Here is a 20,287-nt window from a genome sequence, read left to right as displayed (position 1 = left end):
GATCAAACCCCTTCACAATCTTATATGTTTCAATAAGATCGCCTCTCATTCTTCTGAACTCCAATGAGTAGAGTCCCAATCTACTCAACCTCTCCTCATATGTCCACCCCCTCATCCCCGGGATTAACCGAGTGAACCTTCTTTGTACTGACTCGAGAGCAAGTATGTCTTTTCTTAAGTATGGACACCAAAACTGTATGCAGTATTCCAGGTGCGGTCTCACCAATACCTTGTACAACTGCAACAATACCTCCCTGTTTTTATATTCTATCCCCCTAGCAATAAAAGCCAACATTCCATTGGCCTTCTTGATCACTTGCTGCACCTGCATACTAACTTTTTGAGTTTCGTGCACCAGGACCCCCAGATCCCTTTGTACTACAGTACTTTCCAGTTTCTTGCCATTAAGATAATAACTTGCTCTATGATTTTTCCTGCCAAAGTGCATGACCTCACACTTTCCAGTATTGTATTCCATCTGCCAAATCTCTGCCCACTTACTTAGCCTGTCTATGTCCCTTTGCAGGTTTTTTATGTCCTCCTCACTCACTACTTTCCTTCCCATCTTTGTATCATCTGCAAACTTTGATATGTTACACTCGGTCCCCTCCTCCAAATCATTAATATAGATTGTAAAGAAAGAGTTGGGGACCCAGCACTGACCCCTGCGGAACAGCACTAGTTACTGATTGCCAGTCTGAGAACGAACCATTTATCCCAACTCTCTGCTTTCTGTTAGATAGCCAATCCTCCACCCATGCCAGAATATTACCCCCAATCCCATGATTTTTTATCTTGAGCAATAATCTTTTGTGTGGCACCTTGTCAAATGCCTTTTGGAAGTCTAAATACACTACGTCCACTGGTTCCCCTTTATCCACCCTGTATGTTACTTCCTCAAAGAACTCAAGCAAATTTGTCAAACATGACGTCCCCTTCATAAAACCATGCTGACTTTGTCCTATTAAATTATGTTTATCCAAATGTCCCGTTACTGTCTCCTTAATAGTGGACTCTAAAATGTTACCAACCACAGATGTTAGGCTAACAGGTCTATAGTTTCCAGCCTTCTGCCTACTACCCTTTTTAAATAAGGGTGTTACATTAGCAGTTTTCCAATCTGCCGGGACCTTTGCTGAGTCCAGGGAGTTTTGGAAAATTATTACCAATGCATCCACAATCCCTACCGCCACTTCCCTCAAGACCCTAGGATGTAAGCTATCAGGTCCAGGGGATTTATCCGCCTTGAGTCCCATTATTTTACCAAGTACCACTTCCTCAGTGATTTTAATCTTATTTAGCTCCTCCCCCCCAGAGCCCCCTGTTTGTCCAGTGTTGGGATATTCTTAGTGTCCTCTACCGTAAAGACTGATACAAAATAATTGTTCAGCGTTTTTACCATCTCCATGTTTCCCACCATTAATTTCCCGGTCTCATCCTCTAAGGGACCAACATTTACTTTAGCCACCCTTTTTCTTTTTATATAACTATAGAAACTTTTGCTATCTGTTTTTATATTTTTTGCTAATTTACTTTCATAATCTATCTTCCCTTTCTTAATCAATCTTTTAGTTATTTTTTGCTGTCTTTTAAAGACTTCCCAATCTTCTATCCTCCCACTAGATTTGGCTACCTTATATGCCCTTGTTTTTAGTCGGATACTATCCTTAATTACTTTACTTAGCCACGGATGGCTATCTTTTCTTTTACACCCTTTTTTCCTCAGTGGAATATATATTTTTTGGAAGTTGTAAAATAACTCCTTAAATGTACACCACTGATCATGTACCGTCTTACCCTTTAATCTATTTTCCCAGTCCACTCTAATCAATTCTGCTCTCATACCTTCATAGTCTCCTTTATTCAAGCTCAGCACGCTTGTTTGAGATCGGACCTGCTCACCCTCTAATTGAATATGGAATTCAATCATGTTATGGTCACTCATTCCAAGGGGATCCTTTACTAGGACATTTTTAATTAATCCTGTCTCATTACACAGGACCAAATCTAAGGTTGCTTGCCCCCTGGTCGGTTCAGTTACACACAGTTACAGAGAATGTCATTTGTAACTTTACTGATAAAAACTGAACTCAAAGTAGAAAAGGCCCCGGGCTGCATCCCAGAATAATGAGGGAAAAGTGGAAACTCTGACTATAATCTGTCATACGTCCTTGGAAATGGAAGCTGTACCAGAGAACTGAAGGTTTGACAATGTCTCACTCTGTTCAAAAAGGGTAAGAGGGATAAAGTAGGTAACTATAGATTAGCCAGTCTAACAGAGGCCAGTTTAATAGGGCCGGCCTAACAGGTGTCAGTTTAATAGGGCCGGCCTAATAGGGTCAGTTTAACAGGGGCCAGTCTAATAGGGGCCAGTTTAACATCTAGTTTTGAGTTGCCTGCCTGCCCGTTATAGAAACAATGGAAATGAAAATCATGCGGTTTCTATAACGGGCAGTTTGTCTGCAATGTCTGTTTCATCTGGCTGGCAAGTTAAAAATCTACCCCATAATATTGGCTAAATTAACACTAGCTTAAAAAGACTTGGCTAATTAATGACAACTAGTACAGATCTGTATAAGGCAAATCATGTCTGACAAATTTAATAGAGTTCTTTGTGGAAATAATGGAGTTTTGATTAAGGAAATGCAGCAGGTTTTGTATTGATGGATTTTCAAAGGGTATTTGATAAGCTGGTCATTGATAAAATTAGGGAGCTGGGTGATAAAAGGTACATGGTATTAATTGATTTGATGCAGCCTGGACGGGAAGGTGGTTAAAGGACAGAAACAGAGAGTAGGAGGTTTATGGAAGCAATGGTGTCCCCCCATGAGTCAGTGTCAGGACCATTGATCTTTCTGTATATATGTTGGATATGGAGGCACAATATCAATATTTATGGAGTAAGGTTAACTAAAAAGTGACTATGTGGCTTCAGGAGGAAATGGACAGGTTAATATGTTAGGCAGATAGGTGGCAGATGAAATTTAATGCAGAAAAATTAGTGAATATATTAAATGGTAAAACTTTAAAATGAGTAGAGGGACAAGGGTTCTGATACACAAATATTTAAAAGTGAAATTGATAAAGCTATTAAAAAATCTATATGGGATCCTATGTTTTACAAATAGGGGAATAGAGCACAAAAGCAAATCCTTAGTTGAACTGCAGTTACAATAATGTGTCCTGTTCTGGACGCCTTTAGCAAGGATGTCATGGCCACAGAGAGGGTAGAAGAGATTCACCAATATGATACCAGGATGGTTTTTTTTATTCGTTCATGGGATGTGGGCGTCACTGGCAAGGCCAGCATTTATTGCCCATTCCTAATTGCCCTTGAGAAGGTGGTGGTGAGCTGCCTCCTTGAACTGAGGGCAGTTAAGAGTCAACCACATTGCTTTGGGTCTGGAGTCACATACCAGGCAACAACAGTAGATTTCCTTCCCTAAAGGACATTAGTGAACCATATGGGTTTTTACAACTATCCAATAGTTTCATGGTTACCATTACTAGCTTTTTATTCCAGATTTATTTAATTAACTGAATTTAAATTCCCCAGCTGCCCTGGTGGGATTTGAACTCACGTCTCCAGATCATTAGTCCAGGCTTCTGGATTACTAGCCCAGTAACACATAACCACTGTGCTCCTGTACCCTGAGGCAAGTTATGAGGAACTAGAGAAACTGGAGTCATTTCTATTGATTTTGTTTTGCTGTCAGTATTGATTGGAAATGCAAATGAAAGTTGTGAATCTCCGCACCTGATGTGACTAAACCCAATAGGCGTTCTAGTTTCACACTTCTCCCACTGTGGTATCTTACCTTACAGCCTTTAGAGTTCATCAAATTGATGGTCCGCTTGATAGCAGGGTTCATAGGTTCAACCAGCTCCACCTGTGTCCTGACATTATGTTCAAAATATGGGCCCATCATCACGTAGTTCTCGCCCCATTCATCAGTTGTGATCTTCGCCTTGGTTTGAATCACAGTGTAGATGCCTCCAACTAAAGAGACAGACCCAGGAACAATTAGACTATCTCCGAGACAGACCCAGGAACAGTTAGACTATCTCCGAGACAGACCCCCTAGGAACAGTTAGACTATCTCCGAGACAGACCCAGGAACAGTTAGACTATCTCCGAGACAGACCCAGGAACAGTTAGACTATCTCCGAGACAGACCCAGGAACAGTTAGACTATCTCCGAGACAGACCCAGGAACAGTTAGACTATCTCCGAGTCAGACCCAGGAACAGTTAGACTATCTCCGAGTCAGACCCAGGAACAGTTAGACTATCTCCGAGACAGACCCAGGAACAGTTAGACTATCTCCGAGACAGACCCAGGAACAGTTAGACTATCTCCGAGACAGACCCAGGTGAGACTTGCCTGGGTGACTCCTTACCTTTGTTTGCCACTTCCCAGGCCACCTCGACCAGAATCACATTTTCATGGGGCAGTGCCTCGAGGTCCTCCAGCTGACTGAATGAGGACATCTTCGAGCCACTGGGAACAGTAATCAAAATGCATCAGAACAACAATAGGAAGGAAGTGGAAGCGGCGCTAAGCAGAAGCCCTAGGACCAAGGGCTGACCTTGCACGGTGCAATCCCAAGTCCTGGGCAAGGTTACACTGTAACCCGGGTGTGATGCCAAGTCCTGGGCAATGTTACTCTGTAACCCGGGTGTGATGCCAAGTCCTGGGCAATGTTACTCTGCAGCCCCAGAGCGATGCCAAGTCCTGGGCAATGTTACTCTGTAACCCGGGCGTGATACCAAGTCCTGGGCAATGTTACTCTGCAGCCCCAGAGCGATGCCAAGTCCTGGGCAATGTTACTCTGTAACCCGGGCGTGATACCAAGTCCTGGGCAATGTTACTCTGTAACCCGGGTGTGATGCCAAGTCCTGGGCAATGTTACTCTGTAACCCGGGTGTGATGCCAAGTCCTGGGCAATGTTACTCTGCAGCCCCAGAGCGATGCCAAGTCCTGGGCAATGTTACTCTGCAGCCCCAGAGCGATGCCAAGTCCTGGGCAATGTTACTCTGTAGCCCGGGGGGTGGGGTGGGGTGGGGGCGGCAACACTTTAACACAGGGACTGGCGATGATGTGACTGACAATCGGGAACTCATCATTGTGACTGACAGAGCCTGCGACCAATCACTGGCCAGAGTGCGAATGCCTAACCAATCAGATCCACGCGAGGGGCGGGACCCACAATGTGAGTGGCTGATACTCATGTCAATCAGATGCCCTCATAAAACCCAGCGGGAGGCGCTCATCTCTTAAAGGCTCAGTTTCAGTTGTGCAATGATATTTTTAAAAAATAATCTTGGCAGACGTTGATTGAGTTGCTGCTGGAATAATAAACTGTGCGGGAGAGTTTCCAGTTTCTGGCAAACCCCCAATAGATAGAAACAAGATAAACTTCAAAACTGAAATTCTTCCGGGCCAAGGAAACGGGCAATTGGACATTTCCCTCAGTTACCTTCCTCCAATAATCCAGGTATTTGAAACCCAAGCTTGGCCTGACCTGATATAAAATATATCTCTACTGATCTCTTTTACCCTTGTTGCTGTCGCCTGCTGGAGATGCTGTCAGCTGTGTGGACATCAGGACTCGGCTCGTCTGTGACTCCCTCCACAGTTGAATATCCTGCCGATATTGGTTGCAGAATGATCACTTAGGTGAGACGCGAGAGGACTCCTGGCGCCAGGGGAGTGTGGCGGAGCAAGAACCAGCGTTTCAGGAGGAAAAAAAAAGTGAAACCAATGGAATTTTCTACCCTCAAACTAAAGGTCCTGTCAGTCCTTCCCCGTCCCGTCCCATCCATCTCGCACCGTCCAACACTGTGCTGGCGCAACAAGCCAGCAGAGCAGTCAGAATTGGACAAATCCTACCTGAAAAGAAAAAAAAAGACTTCCATTCCTACAGCGCCTTTCACGACCACCCCTCGTCCAAAAGCGCTTTACAGCAAATGCAGTACTTTTGAAGTGTAGCCACTGTTATAATGCAGCCAATTTGCCCACAGCAAGTTCCCATCAACTGAAATGTGATAATGACCAGATATTCTGTTTTAGTGATGTTGGTTGAGGGATAAATATTGGCCCCAGGACACCGGGGAGAACTGCCCCCTGCTCTTCTTCGAAATAGTGCCATGGGATCTTTTACGTCCACTTGCGAGAACAGACAGGGCCTCACTTTAGCGCCTCATCCGAAAGACAGCACCTCCGACACTGCAGCACTTCCTCAGTACTGCACTGGAGTGTCAGCCTAGATTTTTGTGCTCGAGTCCTTGGGTATTTGAATCCACAACCTTCTTACTCAGAGGCGAGTGTGCTACCCCCCGAGCCACGGCTGACACTGGGAGAACTTCCATCACTCGCTACTCTGTGAGCAGCTCCCGGCCACCCGAAAATCGGCCAAATACACAGAAGTCCTTCTCCAGCTCTTACACCAGCGCGCCGTACCTTACGCTGCAGGAGGTGGAGGCTAAACTGGAGCCCATTACTGGCCTTGCAATTTTTAGAGGATTCAGCTAATTTCTTGCTGCCTCCTCCACCCCCAGCACAGCCTGTGTCGACCCTTTTGAAAGAGTTCTCCAATTAGACCCACTCCCCTGCCCTTTCCCCATAGCCTTGTATATTTCTACTTTTCAACTATTTATCCACCCTTTCAGGCAGTGCATTCCAGGTCGTAACTCACTGTGTAAAAAAATTCTCATCTCCCCTCTGGTTCTTTTGCCAATTACCTTAAATCTGTGTCCTCTGGTTCCTGACCCTCCTGCCACTGGAAGCAGTTTCTCCTTGTACTCTATCAAATCCCTTCAATATTGAACACCTCCATTAAATCTCCCCTTAACCATCTCTGCTTTAAAGAGTTCTTAAAATCTCTCCACATAACTGAAGTCCCTCATCCCTGGTACCATTGTAGTAAATCTCCTCTGCACCCTCTCTAAGGCCTTGACATTCTTCCTAAAGTGCGGTGCCCAGAATTGAACACAATACTGCATTTGAGGCCCAACCAGTAATTTATAAAGGTTTAGCAGAACTTTCTGGCATTTGTACTCCATGCCTCTATTAATTAAGCCAAGGATCCCATCTGCCATTTTAACAGCCTTCTCAACTGTCCTGCCACCTTCAAAGACTTGTGTACAAACACCCCAATGTCTTTGTTCCTGCACCCCTTTTAAAATTGTATCATTTAGTTTATATTGCCTACCAAAATGAATCACTTCACACTTCTCTGCATTAAATTTCATCTGCCATGTGGCTGCCTGTTTTTACTAGTCTATGTCCTTCTGAAGTCTGTTTGTTTACTACAAGCTTTGTATCATCTGCAAACTTTGAAATTATGCCCTGTATACCCAAGTCCAGGTCATTAATATATATCAAAAAGAGCAGTGGTCCTAATACCAACCCCCAGGGAACATCACTGTATACTTCCCTCCAGTCTGAGAAACACCTGTTCACCACTACTCGCTGTCTCGTCGCAAATTTTGGATCCACACTGGCACTGCCCCTTTAATCCCATGGGCTTTAATTTTGCAAACAAGAATCACCTACCCATTAAACAATGAATTCAGGACAGATGTTAACAGGAAGGAGAATTGATAGCACCCAAAGTCAAAATTACCCCCATAGTCTGGGGCTCACCCAGCACCTATGCCCAAAGAGTGCACCCCATCCCCAATCGCTCACCCCTCACTCACACAAATATATAATTTTCATTACAACTTTGAAAATTCAATTTTAAAGAAAGTATTTTAGCTTCTGTAAGCATTAACTGCCACAGGGGGGCAGCAGAGATGCTCATTATTACAAACCCTGTTCCCAACAGAAGCGCTAACCATATAAACACAGCCACTTATCTACCAGTGATTAACTGACAAGTGTTAATGCACTAGAGCAGCTACTGGAGTTTTCCAACTGCTTGTGATCAATTGAATCAATGTAGGATTTATTTCACTATTTAAAAACTATAGTCAGCTAAATATGCTGTACTTGAGACACCCAATATGGCTTCATAAAAAGGTCATGTCTTACAAATCTAATTGCATTTTTTTGAAGAAGTTACAAAGTTGGTGGATGAGGGAAGTCCCGTAGACATTGTCTACTTAGTCTTTCAAAAAGCTTTTGATAAGGTACCGCACAAGGAGCTTCTCCAAGAGTGAAGCCTCAGGTATTAGTGGTAATATATTGAGCTGGATTGAGAACTGGCTGGCAGCATGTAGGCAAAAAGTAGTTATAGATGGATTTGGATCAGTTTGGAGACCAGTCACCAGTGGAGTCAGGACCATTGCTCTTTACTATTTTTATTAATGATCTGGATGTAGGCGATACCAAGATCTGTGCAAGTGTTAGGACTGTAGGTGATGCTCGTCTGCTTCAGGCAGATCTTAGTGTTGGGAGAGTGAGCTCATGACAGGCAAATGATTTAGAACTTAGATAAGTGCAATGTTATGCATGTGGGCAGGGCAAATGCCCAACATTCATACACCCTTCAGGAAAGGCATTAAGGATGGTGGCAATAGAGAGATTTGGGCATTCTGGTGCATACATCCTTAAAAAGGTACATGAGCAATGCTGTGTAGTGATAGCTAGAACAAGTAGAGCGTATTCATAGAACAATTGAGTACAAGTCGAGGCATAGTGTTTTGTCCTTGTACAAGACTTTAGTCAGGCAGCACTTGGAATACTGTGTCCAGTTTTGGTTTACTCATATGCTGGGTGAGAGGCTTTGGAAAGGGTGCAGAGGGTGGCCACTAGACTAATTCCCCAGTCTAAAGCATCTTCATCATCAAGAAGAGCTACACTTTAGAGAAGCATAGACTTAGAGGATAATGAAGGGAATAGATTGTGTTCCAATTAAATAGGATTAGGGAGGACCAGGGCTCACCAGGGCTCAGAAATTTAAGTTGTATAAAGCTAGATCTAGGTTGGATGTCAGGTGGTGTTCCTTTTCTCCCAGAGAATAGTGAAACCGTGGAACAGGCTGCCATCTCATGTGGAGAGGGACGTGCTGAATTCCTTCAAGCTGGGGTGGAGGAGATCACCTCTTACGGTAGGTACGGCAGGGAATTCAGGACCAGAGAGTGATTACCTAGATGGGTCAGAGAGGAATTTCCCACATTTCTCCTTCCACCACCCCAAATTGGCCTAGGTTTTCTGGTGGAGTGGAGTGTATGTGGTGCGAGCCACATAATTGCCATACCTTGTGGGGGACAGGCTCAATGACCAGAGGGTCTTTACCTGTCCATCATTGTTTGTAGATTCTGATCACAATAGGGAGAAGGGTTCAAAGATGTACTGATGCTGGGCTCTTCCAGTCCTTTGAGCTTTTTGCACAAAGTTGCTGTCCTTCTCTTCTCCCCACCCCAACTGGAGGTTGACAGCATGAGAGGCAGCTCACCAATTCCAATCAACAGCAACGTCACACCATGATCAATACAAATGATTTTAAAACAGGTTTGACAAATACAAAGAAATGTTCAAAATGATTAACATGGCACCAGCCCAAAGCACATGGTAGTTTGTGACAAGCCTTGGCAGCTATTTACCACCCAAATGAATCATATTTTGTCAATAGGACTAAAAATGGTGGCAACCGTCAGTTATACAACAAAACCCAGATTAAGTGCTGGAAAATGGGATTAGAATAGACAGGGCTTGATGGCCAGCACTGACACGATGGGCCAAAGGGACTCTGTGCTGTATAACTAACTGACTCCACTTTCTACTGATATGGTTATTGTTCATATGGGCTTGGGAGCAATGAGGGATCAAAGAACAATGGTGGATAGGGTTTCGATCACAACACTGATAGCTAATTGGATGCTTTGTTCTAATGCCATCAGTACAAATGGAAGGGCACAAATTGAAGCTACAACAGAGATTGGCAGTTTGGCTCAGTATCTGCTCCATGAGTGACTTGACAGGAGAAAACCACAAACTTCCAATAGCCATTTGTTACAATCCAACAGATTTTATTCTAGAAGTTGAATGAAATCAGATTCATATACAATATCACTACTAAGCAAGTCCATTACAATCAGTTTATTTCCAACTGATTGTCACCGTGGCAGTGAATCCAACGAGCAAGAGGAAAAGTGCCACTATCAGGAGCACAGTGATCACAATCATATTCCCAGATCGCATCCCAGCATCCCAAACCTGGATAGAGAGATAGGTCGGAGGGTCATCTGTAGAGAGAAATAAGGTTAAGCTGGTACTCCAGTTCATGGCATTCGGTTGGAGGATGGTGTGGAGGCGGGGTGCTGAACCCCAGATTTGTGCAAGAGTTTCCTTCAAGAGCCTCTTGCAAATAAAGTTAAACTAATTTAAGAAACCCAAATCAGATTTCAGACTTTGCAGGTTAGGCAAGTGTCCCTTTAATATCCCCCAACTTAGTGACTTCATCTAAAACTGGAGACTGGCCCCAGGGAATATTGCCACCTCTAGCCTAGAATGCATTACAAGTGGAACCACCAACTTTCACCTCACCTCTTGTTGCAATGGAGCCAGACCATCGTGTCATCACTAGGGATTTCCCAGAGGAGTCTGAAAGGGTGTAGCGAATCCTGAAAAGACAATGGAGGAGACTAAAAGACCAGCTTTATTGGCAAGACCTAGATGTTACTGCCTTCCATATTGTATCTGATTTATGTCCTTTACTAAAATCAACCTAGGAATAACTAACCAAAAATAACCAGGCATTGCAAAATTAGTTGTTCAAAAAAAATCAATTCCCTACTATGTCAGCAAGAAGCCAACTGATCAGCTCGATTAGTGGGGAAAACGTGCAGCAGCGCAGAATGCAAACAATGCATCTTTTCTTCCTTGGCTGGAGACACCTACCTGAAGCTCTGTCCTGGCAACACGTGTTCAACACAGCTGCCATTCTTGCAAGCAATGCTGGGTCCCATTTGATAGGCATGTTCTGCTGATCCAGGGGAGAAGTAGGTGCAGGGGGGAACAGAGTACTTCTGGGTCAAAACAAAAGTGCTATTGTCTGCTAGAGAAAGCAGAATCAGTTAGTTAAAGCTGAGATTTCATTAACATGTCACCTCAGTGGTGAGAGCTTTGATATTGGGCATTTAGAGGCAGCCACCTTAACAGGTCAACCCAGGAGCAAGTTAGTGTTAACTCTCAGCTAGTCAAGGGTCCAGTCACATTTATATGGCACCAAACCTTAGGCTCACCCAAATATGAAAAAGCAGCTTTGGCCCCTTTGATGCTAATCTGTGCCATCTCCTCTACAGCATTCTCAATCCTATAATTCAGCTTGTGAGGGAACACACCATGAATACATTCTTCACTGAACCCACTTCATTAAACAAACTCCCACCTTTTCCATTTCTGCTCATTGCTAAGCAATGTAGAAGTAAAACAACATGTTCAGAACTAGAAAATTAAACAGAGCCTTAGGGACAATGAGACAGTAGTCTATAGCATGAGAATCTGTGTAGTTGAGGTCCATCATTACCAATGGAGGGCAGGTTTGGAATATGAAATGCTTCAGGCGCGTAAAGCAACCTCACCTTCTCTCAAAATCTCAACTATAATGGATGTTGAGGATCTGTCAATGGTCATCTGGCCAGCTCTCTGTGCAGCCCACATCTCAAACAGACAATGGGCAGGACGCAGCCAGACCAGTGTAGCAAGTCGTGACAAATCACCATTGTAGGGCACAATACTGTAATCTGTTAAAAAAAAAAAGTACAACAGCTTAAATCAAAGCAGAGATGCCATTGAGGGTCAGTGCTAACTAGAGCTGGTACAGCAAACCACCCCACTTTAGCCACAGATTACATCACTGCCAAACAAGCACCCAGACTTTGAAATGTGTGAGGCAAATGAAGTGGACAAGGTAGAGAGAGACACAGCAGAGACACTAAAGGACAAAAAGATTATAGTACTTTTCACAATTTCAGACATACCAAAACAACACTAGTCACTGCTAATGTAGGGAAATGCAGCCAATTTACACATACCAGGGTCCCACAAACAGCAGAGATAAGTGACAATATAATCAGTTTTGATGTTAGTTGAATAATAACCATTAACCTGGACATTGTGCACCCACCCTTGCTCTTCAGATAGTGCCATTGGATCTTTTACTTCCACCCAAGGGACCAGGAAGAGCCTCAGTTCAGGCTTGGGCTGACAAGTGACAAGTTACATTCACACTACACAAGTGCCAGGCAATGACCATCTCCAGCAAACGAGAGTCTAACCACCACCCCTCGACATTTAACAGTATTACCATCGCCAAATCCCAACATCCTGGGTTCACCATTGACCAGAAACTTAATTGGACCAGCCACAAATAGTGGTCACAAGAACAGGTCAGAGGCTGGGTATTCTGCAGCAAGTCTCCCACCTCCTGACTCACCATCTATAAAAGGCACAAGTCAGGAGTGGGATGGAATACTCGCCACTTGTCTGGATGAGTGCAGCTCCAAGCTAGACACCATCCAGGATAAAGCAGCCCTCTTGATTAGCACTCCATCCACCACCTTAAACATTCACTCCCTCCACCACCGGCACACCGTGGCTACATTGTGCACCATCTACAAGATGCACTGCAGAAACTCGCCAAGGTTTCTTCGACAGCACCTCCCAAACCCACGACCCTTACCACCTAGCAGGACAAGGGCAGCAGGCACATGGGAACACCACCACCTGCAAGTTACACCATCCTGACTTGAAAATAGATAGTTGTTCCTTCATCGTCGCTGGGTCAGAATCCTGGAACTCCCTCCCTAACAGCACTGTGGGAGTACCTTCACCACACAGACTGCAGTGGTTCAAGAAGGTGGCTCACCACCACCTTCTCAAGGTCAATTAGGGATAGGCAATAAATGCTGGCCTTGCCAGCGACACCCACATCCCAGGAATAAATAAAAAAGTTAACATCTAATCCAAACAGCAGCCCCTCCGACAGCACAACACGGAGGAGTCAGCCTAGATTATGTGCTCAAGTCTGAGTGGGACCTGAACCCATGACCTCTGACCAGAGGAAGGACTGCTCCCATGGATCAAGGCATGGTAGAGCCACTCCAAACAACCTTTTATTTCAGATTTCTAGTCTTCCCAGAAGTTCTGTTTAGGTCAGTTAACATCACTATTCTTGGGTTACACACAACTTCCGGCAGTACAAAGCAACTACCAAAAATAGCTCCCAGCAGCAGCAGACAGGTAGGCAGTTATTGTTAAACAGTTTAAAGAGTGTCAAAGATATTGTGCAACTTGCTCCTTAAAACCTTATTGCACAGGATTGCTCTGTGCAACAACCTCCAGGCCAAGTCCCCACTGCCTCTTTAATGCAAAATTCAGTTCCAAGGCAGAGTTATGACTAAGGAAGCAGTAAAACAATTAGAATTTAAATGTTGATTAATCACCTGTAAACAGATTCAAACTACAACTCAGTTCAAGTCCTTGTACCCCAGTATTGAATGCTTCTTACCTACAACAAGCTGTGAATTACAGCAACAGAGAATCAGCATTAACTCAACCAGCCTCCCTACAGGTCCTATCATCATTACTGACTCTAAGGAAAAAAAACAGGCACAGGAGTGGTTTTAGACCCTCCTCAATTTATTCAGATCCAGTCTGAGATTAACCAGCCTCACCTGTCAAGACTGAACGAGCAGCAAACAGTTCATGGGTTGAATCAGGACTGTGTCCATCTTTTTTTTAAATCAAAAATTACGTTTAATCAATTAACAGTTCACACAAGCATCAAGCAATAGATAATGTGAAGACCAAGGATCTCAGCATTTAAGGTGGGAGGGCGATCAGCTCTTGTGGTACTTGAGGTTCTTCTTCTGTTTTGATGACTTCTTCCAGGCGAAGCTTCTTCTGCCATCATCAACTTGTATTGGAGCAATGGGTAGCCTGAGAGTCTGCGGACCCGGGCCCCGACCGGAGCTTCTTGCTCTTTTGGCTGAACAAATGGACTGTAAAGAAACTTAAAAACTTAACAAATTAATTTTTAAAACTTATCAAATTAAATTAAAATTACATTGGCCGGGTGATCCTCTTTTATAGAAAACCAAGTTACCTGTAAATTAACTAGAACTTAAAATAAAACTTATCAAATCAGATTAAAATTACATTGTCCGGGGTGACGATGCACTCCAGTCCCCGCAGCGCCCACCGGTCGCGAAGGCCTCGAGCGTGCCGGTGGACACCGCATGCTCCATCTCCAGGGCCACCTGGGCGCGAACATAGCCGCGGAAGAGAGGCAGGCAATCGGGCCGAGCGACCCCCTCAACCGCCCGTTGCCTGGACCTGTTTATGGCCATCTTCGCCAGGCCCAGGAGCAGTCCTACGAGGAGGTCCTCTGCCCTGCCCGCTCCCCTCCGCACCTGGTGACCAAAGATCAGGAGCGTGGGACTGAAGTGCAGCCAAAAATCGAGGAGCAGCCCCTTCAAATATTGAAAGAGGGACTGCAACCTCTCACATTCAGTGTAGATGTGAAAAATGGACTCCTCCAGGCCGCAAAAATAGCAAGCGGCCTGGGAGTCCGTGAACCTGTTTAAAATCTTATTGCATGGGACTGCTCCGTGCAACACCCTCCAGGCCAAGTCCCCAGTAGATAAAGGGAGGACTCCCGCATAGAGAGCCCTCCATTGGGGACCTCCGCCGGACGGCAAGATAGCATGCCAAGACGTGTCCGGATGGCAGACGAAGATGGCAAAGTGGAGAGTGTGCAGGAGCAGCCCGTACAGGAAACTCCTCCGCGCAGAACTAAAGGGCACGGAGGGCATTTCTCCGAGACGGCTCAAGTTGTGAGGCGCCGGTTCCCGAGAGGAATTCTGTCCGAACGGGGGTCAGTTCGGACGGGATCGTCCCACGTGCTTGAGCCTCCTCAATACACCTATTGGAATGAGGGCCCAGTGCCACTTTCAGTGCCTCGATGGCTTTGGCCGCGAGCCGGACATTGGCCCAGGGCAGGCGCTGCGCCAGCTCCTCCGGCACCATCCAGCCCGCTCCTCCGCCATCTAGCAGGTCCCCGACTCTAGTCACCTTGCCAGGCACAGCCCTGCCCTCTGCCAGCCACCCAAACCCGCGGTCGTGGAGGTGCGGATTCCTGAGCAGCGGCTCCCGAAGGACAGCCGCCACTCCTAACGGGGGAGAGCTCCGCCTGGAAGCGACGTCGTTCCAAACTCATAGCAGTTCCTGGTAGAAGACAGGCAGCTCCCGCAGGCAGGCACGCATACCGCCCACATTCACAAACAGGAGCTGCGTGTCGTAGTTGAGGTCGTGCAGCTGGCGGAAGAAATACGTTGCCAGCGCACACCATCTAGGAGGATTCTCGACGTACAGGTGTCTCTGCAGCGTCCGAAGACGGAAAGTTGCCGCCCGGGTGCGAAGGCACACCAGCGCCTGACCGCCCTCCCTAAGCGGGAGACTCAGAACCGCAGCAGAGACCTTCTTTTGTCCCAGAAGAAGTCGATGAGCTTCTTCTGCATCTTGGCGACAAACGCAAGGGGAGGGATCAAAGTGACCAACCTGTACCACAACATGGTGGCTACCAGCTGGTTTATGACCAGCACTCGACCCCTGTAGGACAACAGTCGGAGCAGTCCTGTCCAGCGTCCTAGGCGAGCGGTGACTTTGGCCTCCAGCTCTTGCCAGTCCACCAGCCAGGCATCCTCGGCGGGGCTGAGGTAGACTCCCAAGTAGAGGAGGTGCGTGGTGCTCCAGGCAAAGGGCCTGAACTCCTCTGGCAGGGAGTCCACCCACCACTGGCCAACCGGGAGTTCAGAACATTTCTCCCAGTTGATCCTGGCGGAGAATGCGTCCGAGTAAATCTGCTGGCATTCCCGCACCCTCCGCAAGTTGACGGGATCCATGACCATGAGGAGAATGTCATCGGCGTAAGCCGAGAGGACCACCTCCACGCCCGGCCCTTGCAGAGCCAGTCCCGTCAACCTCTTCCGCAAGAGGCGCAGGAAAGGCTCCACGCAGACGGCGTATAACTGACCGGACATGGGGCTTCCCTGACGTACCCCCTCCCAAAGCGAAGGGGCACCGTCAAAGACCCGTTAACTTTTATCAGACACTCCGCGGCGGCGTACAGAAGTCGGATCCGGGCGACGAGATGCATCCCGAACCCCAATGCGCGCAGAGTCCCGAAGAGACACTCGTGATCCACCCTGTCTGTAGTGTCCGTGTGTTGATAAAGACACTGAAGACAGGAATTGGTTCATAGGTATTTACTAAGCAAAGTCTGGGGGGGGTTCTAACCGATATACACAATATACAGGCTTATATAGCCCGAGTGGCAATTACCAGCATTACAGCACACCTGGGGCTCTTAAAGGCACATACACTACAATTCCTCCCCTTTTAGCTAACCAGTACATCATATTTTAAGTAATTATTAATTACATGTTATAAGCAAAATAATATACATTGCTGTAGTTAATTAATTATAAGTCAGTCTCTCAGGAGGCTTCCTGACTCGGTCCGGATAACACCTCGGGGGTGTAGTAGTTTCTGGTGGTGTAGTAGGTTCTTCTGGCAAGGCTGATTCGGCTTGAATGCCAGTGTCGGGTTCATCGGGTTCCAGTATCACCGGATCGGAGGTAGATATGGGTATCTCTACTTCATCGTTAGATGTATAGAGTTGTGGTGTAGGTTGTCCCTTTTCGGATGACTCTATGATTTGGTCAGCATGGCGCCTTATTATGCTTTCTCCGATGTCCACGGTATACATCAGTGGTCCTAGTCGTGTGCAGATAGTTCCAGGCTGCCATTTCTCGGTACGGTAGTCCCGGGCCAAAACTTGTTGACCTATCTGGAAGGTTCTAGTTGGCCTTTCATTCATGCCTTGAAACTGCTGGTTCTCCACGTCCCTTCTGATGTTGGGCTTGACCAAATCCAGCCGGCATCTTAGGTTTCTATTGAAGAACATCATGGCGGGAGTTTGGTTGGTAACCATATGTGTTGCATTCCTGTATGCGAATAAGAAGTTATCCACCTTGTGCTGAAGTTTTATGTCTTCATTACCCATGGCCCTTATGGCCTTCTTGAAGGTCTGGACAAACCTTTCAGCCAATCCATTGGTGGCGGGATGGTACGGGGCGGACGTGTAGTGCTTAACCCCATTGTTTTTTAAGAACTCTCTGAATTCTTCGGACACAAATTGTGGTCCATTATCAGAACATATCTGTTCCGGCAGCCCATTCCTGGCAAATATGGTCCTTAATACTGTGATGGTTTTTTCCGTGGTGGTGGAGGACATCTTTATTACCTCCGGCCACTTGGAGTGTGCATCAACTGCGATTAAGAACATTGAGTCCATAAATGGACCAGCAAAGTCGATGTGCACCCTTTGCCAGGGAGATGAGGGCCACTCCCATGGATGTAGAGGGGCTTGTGGTGGAGCGTTTTGGACCTTCTGGCATCCTAGGCAGCTCTTGGTCATTTCTTCGATGTCTCCATCGATACCTGGCCACCATACAAACGCCCTAGCTAGGTTCTTCATTTTCACTCCACCCAGATGCCCCTCGTGAAGCTCCTTTAGCACTTTATCCTGGAGTTTGGGTGGAATCACCACTCTGGATCCACACATCAAGGTTCCTCGGCACACTGACAGCTGTTCTCTTCTTTGCGAGAATGCTGGCAACAGTGGTTCGCCATGTGCTGGCCATCCCTTCACTGTTAAATCGTAGACCCGTGAGAGAGTCGGGTCATTTCTCGTCTCCCTTTCAATGGCAGAATTTGTTACTGGTAGACATTCCACTATGGTAGAGTGGAACATCTCTACTGGGTCTACTGTAGGTGCCTCTTCTACCGTTGGCAACGGTAGGCGCGATAAACTGTCAGCATTCCCATGCTGTTTTGATCCTTTGTATTCTATGTTGTATTGGTGTGCCCCTAGAAAAAGGGACCACCTCTGTAGCCTATGCGCTGTCATAATGGGAACACCATTTTTAGGGTTGAATATGGAGATGAGGGGTTGATTGTCAGTCAACAAAGTAAATTTTTGTCCGTGTAGGTAATGGTTGAATTTCTTCACTCCCCATACCAGGCTGAGTGCTTCCCTGTCGATTTTGAGCATAGTTACGCTCAGCTGAGTTTAATGAGCGTGACGCAAAAGCTATCGGCCGTTCTGAGCCATCAGGGAATTTATGGGATAATACTGCTCCTATGCCGTAAGGGGATGCATCGCACGCCAGTCTGATTGGCAGTGATGGGTTGTAATGAGCCATAACTTCTTCGGATGTGATTAAGTCTTTGCATTTATGGAAGGCACGTTTACAGTCTTCGTTCCATTTCCAAATCACTCCTGTTTGTAGAAGTTCATTAAGAGGGTGTAGAAGAGTTGATAAGTTCGGTAAAAATTTATGATAGTAATTTATTAATCCGAGGAACGACCTTAATTGTGAAACATTTTCAGGTGCTGGGGCTTTTATGACCGCTTCAATTTTTTCAGGTGACTTATGCAACCCTTCCTTATTAATTATGTGGCCACAATATGATATCTAATTTTGGAAAAATTCGCACATGGGGCGATTCGCTCGTAGGCCCCGTTCTTTCAGCCTAGTGAGCACCTGCTCCAAATTGGCAAGGTGCTCATTGTCGTTTTCTCCTGTTACAAGGATGTCGTCTAGGTAGCATTGAGTCCCCGGAATCCCTTGCAGGACTTGCTCCATAGCTCTTTGCCAGATAGCTGGAGCTGATGCTACTCCAAAAACCAGTCGATTGTACTGGTACAGGCCTTTGTGTGTGTTTATCGTGAGATACTTTTTAGAGGCCTCCTCAACCTCCATCTGTAGATATGCCTGTGCCAAGTCAATTTTGGTGAAACGTTTCCCTCCGGATAGTGAGGCGAAAATATCTTCTATCCTCGGAAGAGGATACTGTACTGTGTGAAGGACTGGGTTTACAGTCACATTGAAGTCTCCACAGATGCGAATTTTTCTCTGTTCTTCAGATTTATCTTTATTCAATGCTTTTTTCATGACTGGAACAATGGGTGTTGCCCACTCGCTCCAATCTATTTTGGATAATACGCCTGCTTTTTCCAAATTCTCCAGCTCTGCCTTGACTGCTGGACGTATTGCGTATGGCACCGGTCTTGCCTTAAAAAATTTGGGAATTGCTGCATCTTCCACTTTTATTGAGGCGGTGATGCCTTTCAAGGTTCCTAGTTTCTCTTGAAACACTTCTTTGGCGTTGGCCAAGATGTCTTTTAATCGTTCAGGTATGATGTCATCATTGTTTTTTTCTTACTGGTCACCGTCAGTGCCTGAATGGAGTGCCAGTCTAAACGTATCTTTCTGATCCATTCACGTCCCAACAACGGTGGACCACCATCTTGTAGAATGTATAAATACAACTTTTGTATTTCTTTGTCGTTGTATACAACAGGCACCCTTATTTTTCCTTTGGGGTATACTTTCTGCCCCGTATATGTTTTTAAGATAATGGATGTGTCTTTTAGAGGTACATGCGAAAATAGCCTCTCGTAATCCCGTCGATTTATTACAGTTGGAGCTGATCCTGTATCTAGCTCCATTTTAACTGGGGACCCTGCTATCGTGAGGGTAACCCAAATGGTTTGGTAATCATCTTTGGCAAGTACATTATGTAATTTGAGACAGCTTAGTCTCTTGTTTTCGAAGTCGCTATCGCTCTTCTGGTCTTCGGAACTACTGTTCGTCATCATTTGTACCTTCCTGTACTTTTCTTTATTGTTTTTTTTTTTCTGTCTGTGGATTTATTTTGTCCAGATCGGCATACCCATGCAATGTGTCCAATTTTTCCGCATTGCCTGCATGCTTTGTCCTTGAACCAGCAGTCCCTCTGGTTATGGGTGGATCTGCCGCAGCGATAACATCTTTCAAAACCCTGTGTCATTTCATGGGTGCCGAAGTCCTGTGTCTTTTGTTGTATCTCTGCAGCTCCTCTTGCTGCTGCTTCGTATGATACAGCCATACTGAAAGCTTTGTCCAATGTTAAATCTTTTTCAGAAAGCAGCCTTTTTTGTGTTCCTTCACTTAAGAGACCGCAAACGAATTTGTCTCGAAAATAATCTGATAGTCCTGCCCCGAATTGGCAGTGCTTTGATAGCTTTCTTAATTCGGTTAGGTAATCAGCATTACTTTCATTCTTGTGTTGATTTCTCTTGAAGAACTTGAATCGTTCCGCTATCAGCAGCGGTGTTGGGTTTAAGTGCTCCTGCAGGGTATCAACAATTTCTTTTAAATTCTTGTCCTTTGGTTTGGCTGGAGTGATTAAATTTTGTAACAGCCCGTATGCCTTTGCGCCCATTGA

At 45.7% G+C, this 20,287-nt stretch overlaps 2 protein-coding genes across 4 annotated transcripts in view; both read right to left on the bottom strand.

Moving 5' to 3' along the window:
* The window catches only part of LOC147099710 (glycogen [starch] synthase, muscle-like), a 68,434-nt gene extending 63,943 nt beyond the window's left edge, over positions 1 to 4,491 (bottom strand). Inside the window, exons 1-2 of the mRNA XM_085969350.1 lie at positions 4,401 to 4,491; positions 3,819 to 4,000 (exon numbers count right to left, since the gene is read on the bottom strand). Coding sequence (XP_085825476.1) covers positions 3,819 to 4,000; positions 4,401 to 4,491 — 273 coding nt within the window. The remainder of the gene's footprint in view (positions 1 to 3,818; positions 4,001 to 4,400) is intronic.
* Positions 4,492 to 9,959: 5,468 nt separating this feature from the next.
* LOC147099709 (uroplakin-2-like) lies at positions 9,960 to 13,562 on the bottom strand. Of its 3 annotated transcripts, none has more exons than XM_085969348.1 (5): positions 13,461 to 13,562; positions 11,533 to 11,694; positions 10,850 to 11,003; positions 10,496 to 10,572; positions 9,960 to 10,194 (listed from the first exon to the last, which is right to left on the bottom strand). In XM_085969348.1, the coding sequence occupies exons 1-5, from the start codon at positions 13,534 to 13,536 to the stop codon at positions 10,049 to 10,051; spliced, it is 615 nt and encodes a 204-aa protein (XP_085825474.1). In that variant the 5' UTR covers positions 13,537 to 13,562; the 3' UTR covers positions 9,960 to 10,048. The 3 variants fall into 3 exon arrangements, with proteins under 3 accessions (XP_085825474.1, XP_085825473.1, XP_085825475.1); XM_085969347.1 differs by having other exon boundaries at positions 9,962 to 10,194; positions 10,850 to 11,006; XM_085969349.1 differs by having other exon boundaries at positions 9,962 to 10,194; positions 10,850 to 11,006; positions 13,396 to 13,558.
* Positions 13,563 to 20,287: the final 6,725 nt, after the last annotated feature.

Source organism: Somniosus microcephalus, chromosome 28 (assembly GCF_052327205.1).
Source record: "Somniosus microcephalus isolate GS21.2 chromosome 28, FLI_Smic_1.0, whole genome shotgun sequence".
Lineage (NCBI taxonomy): Eukaryota > Metazoa > Chordata > Chondrichthyes > Squaliformes > Somniosidae > Somniosus > Somniosus microcephalus.
Note: the sequence above shows the minus strand (reverse complement) of the source record. Positions and strands in the feature narration are given on the sequence as shown.

Bases quoted from the DNA above. Each gene is read 5' to 3' on its own strand.
- LOC147099709 (XM_085969347.1), bottom strand. From the start codon at position 13,536: ATGATGATAGGACCTGTAGGGAGGCTGGTTGAGTTAATGCTGATTCTC. The intron at 11,695-13,460 runs GTAAGAAGCATT...TTTTTTTAACAG, and splicing joins TAATTCACAGCTTGTTGTAG to ATTACAGTATTGTGCCCTAC. The intron at 11,007-11,532 runs GTGAGGTTGCTT...TGCTTTCTCTAG, and splicing joins AGTTGAGATTTTGAGAGAAG to CAGACAATAGCACTTTTGTT.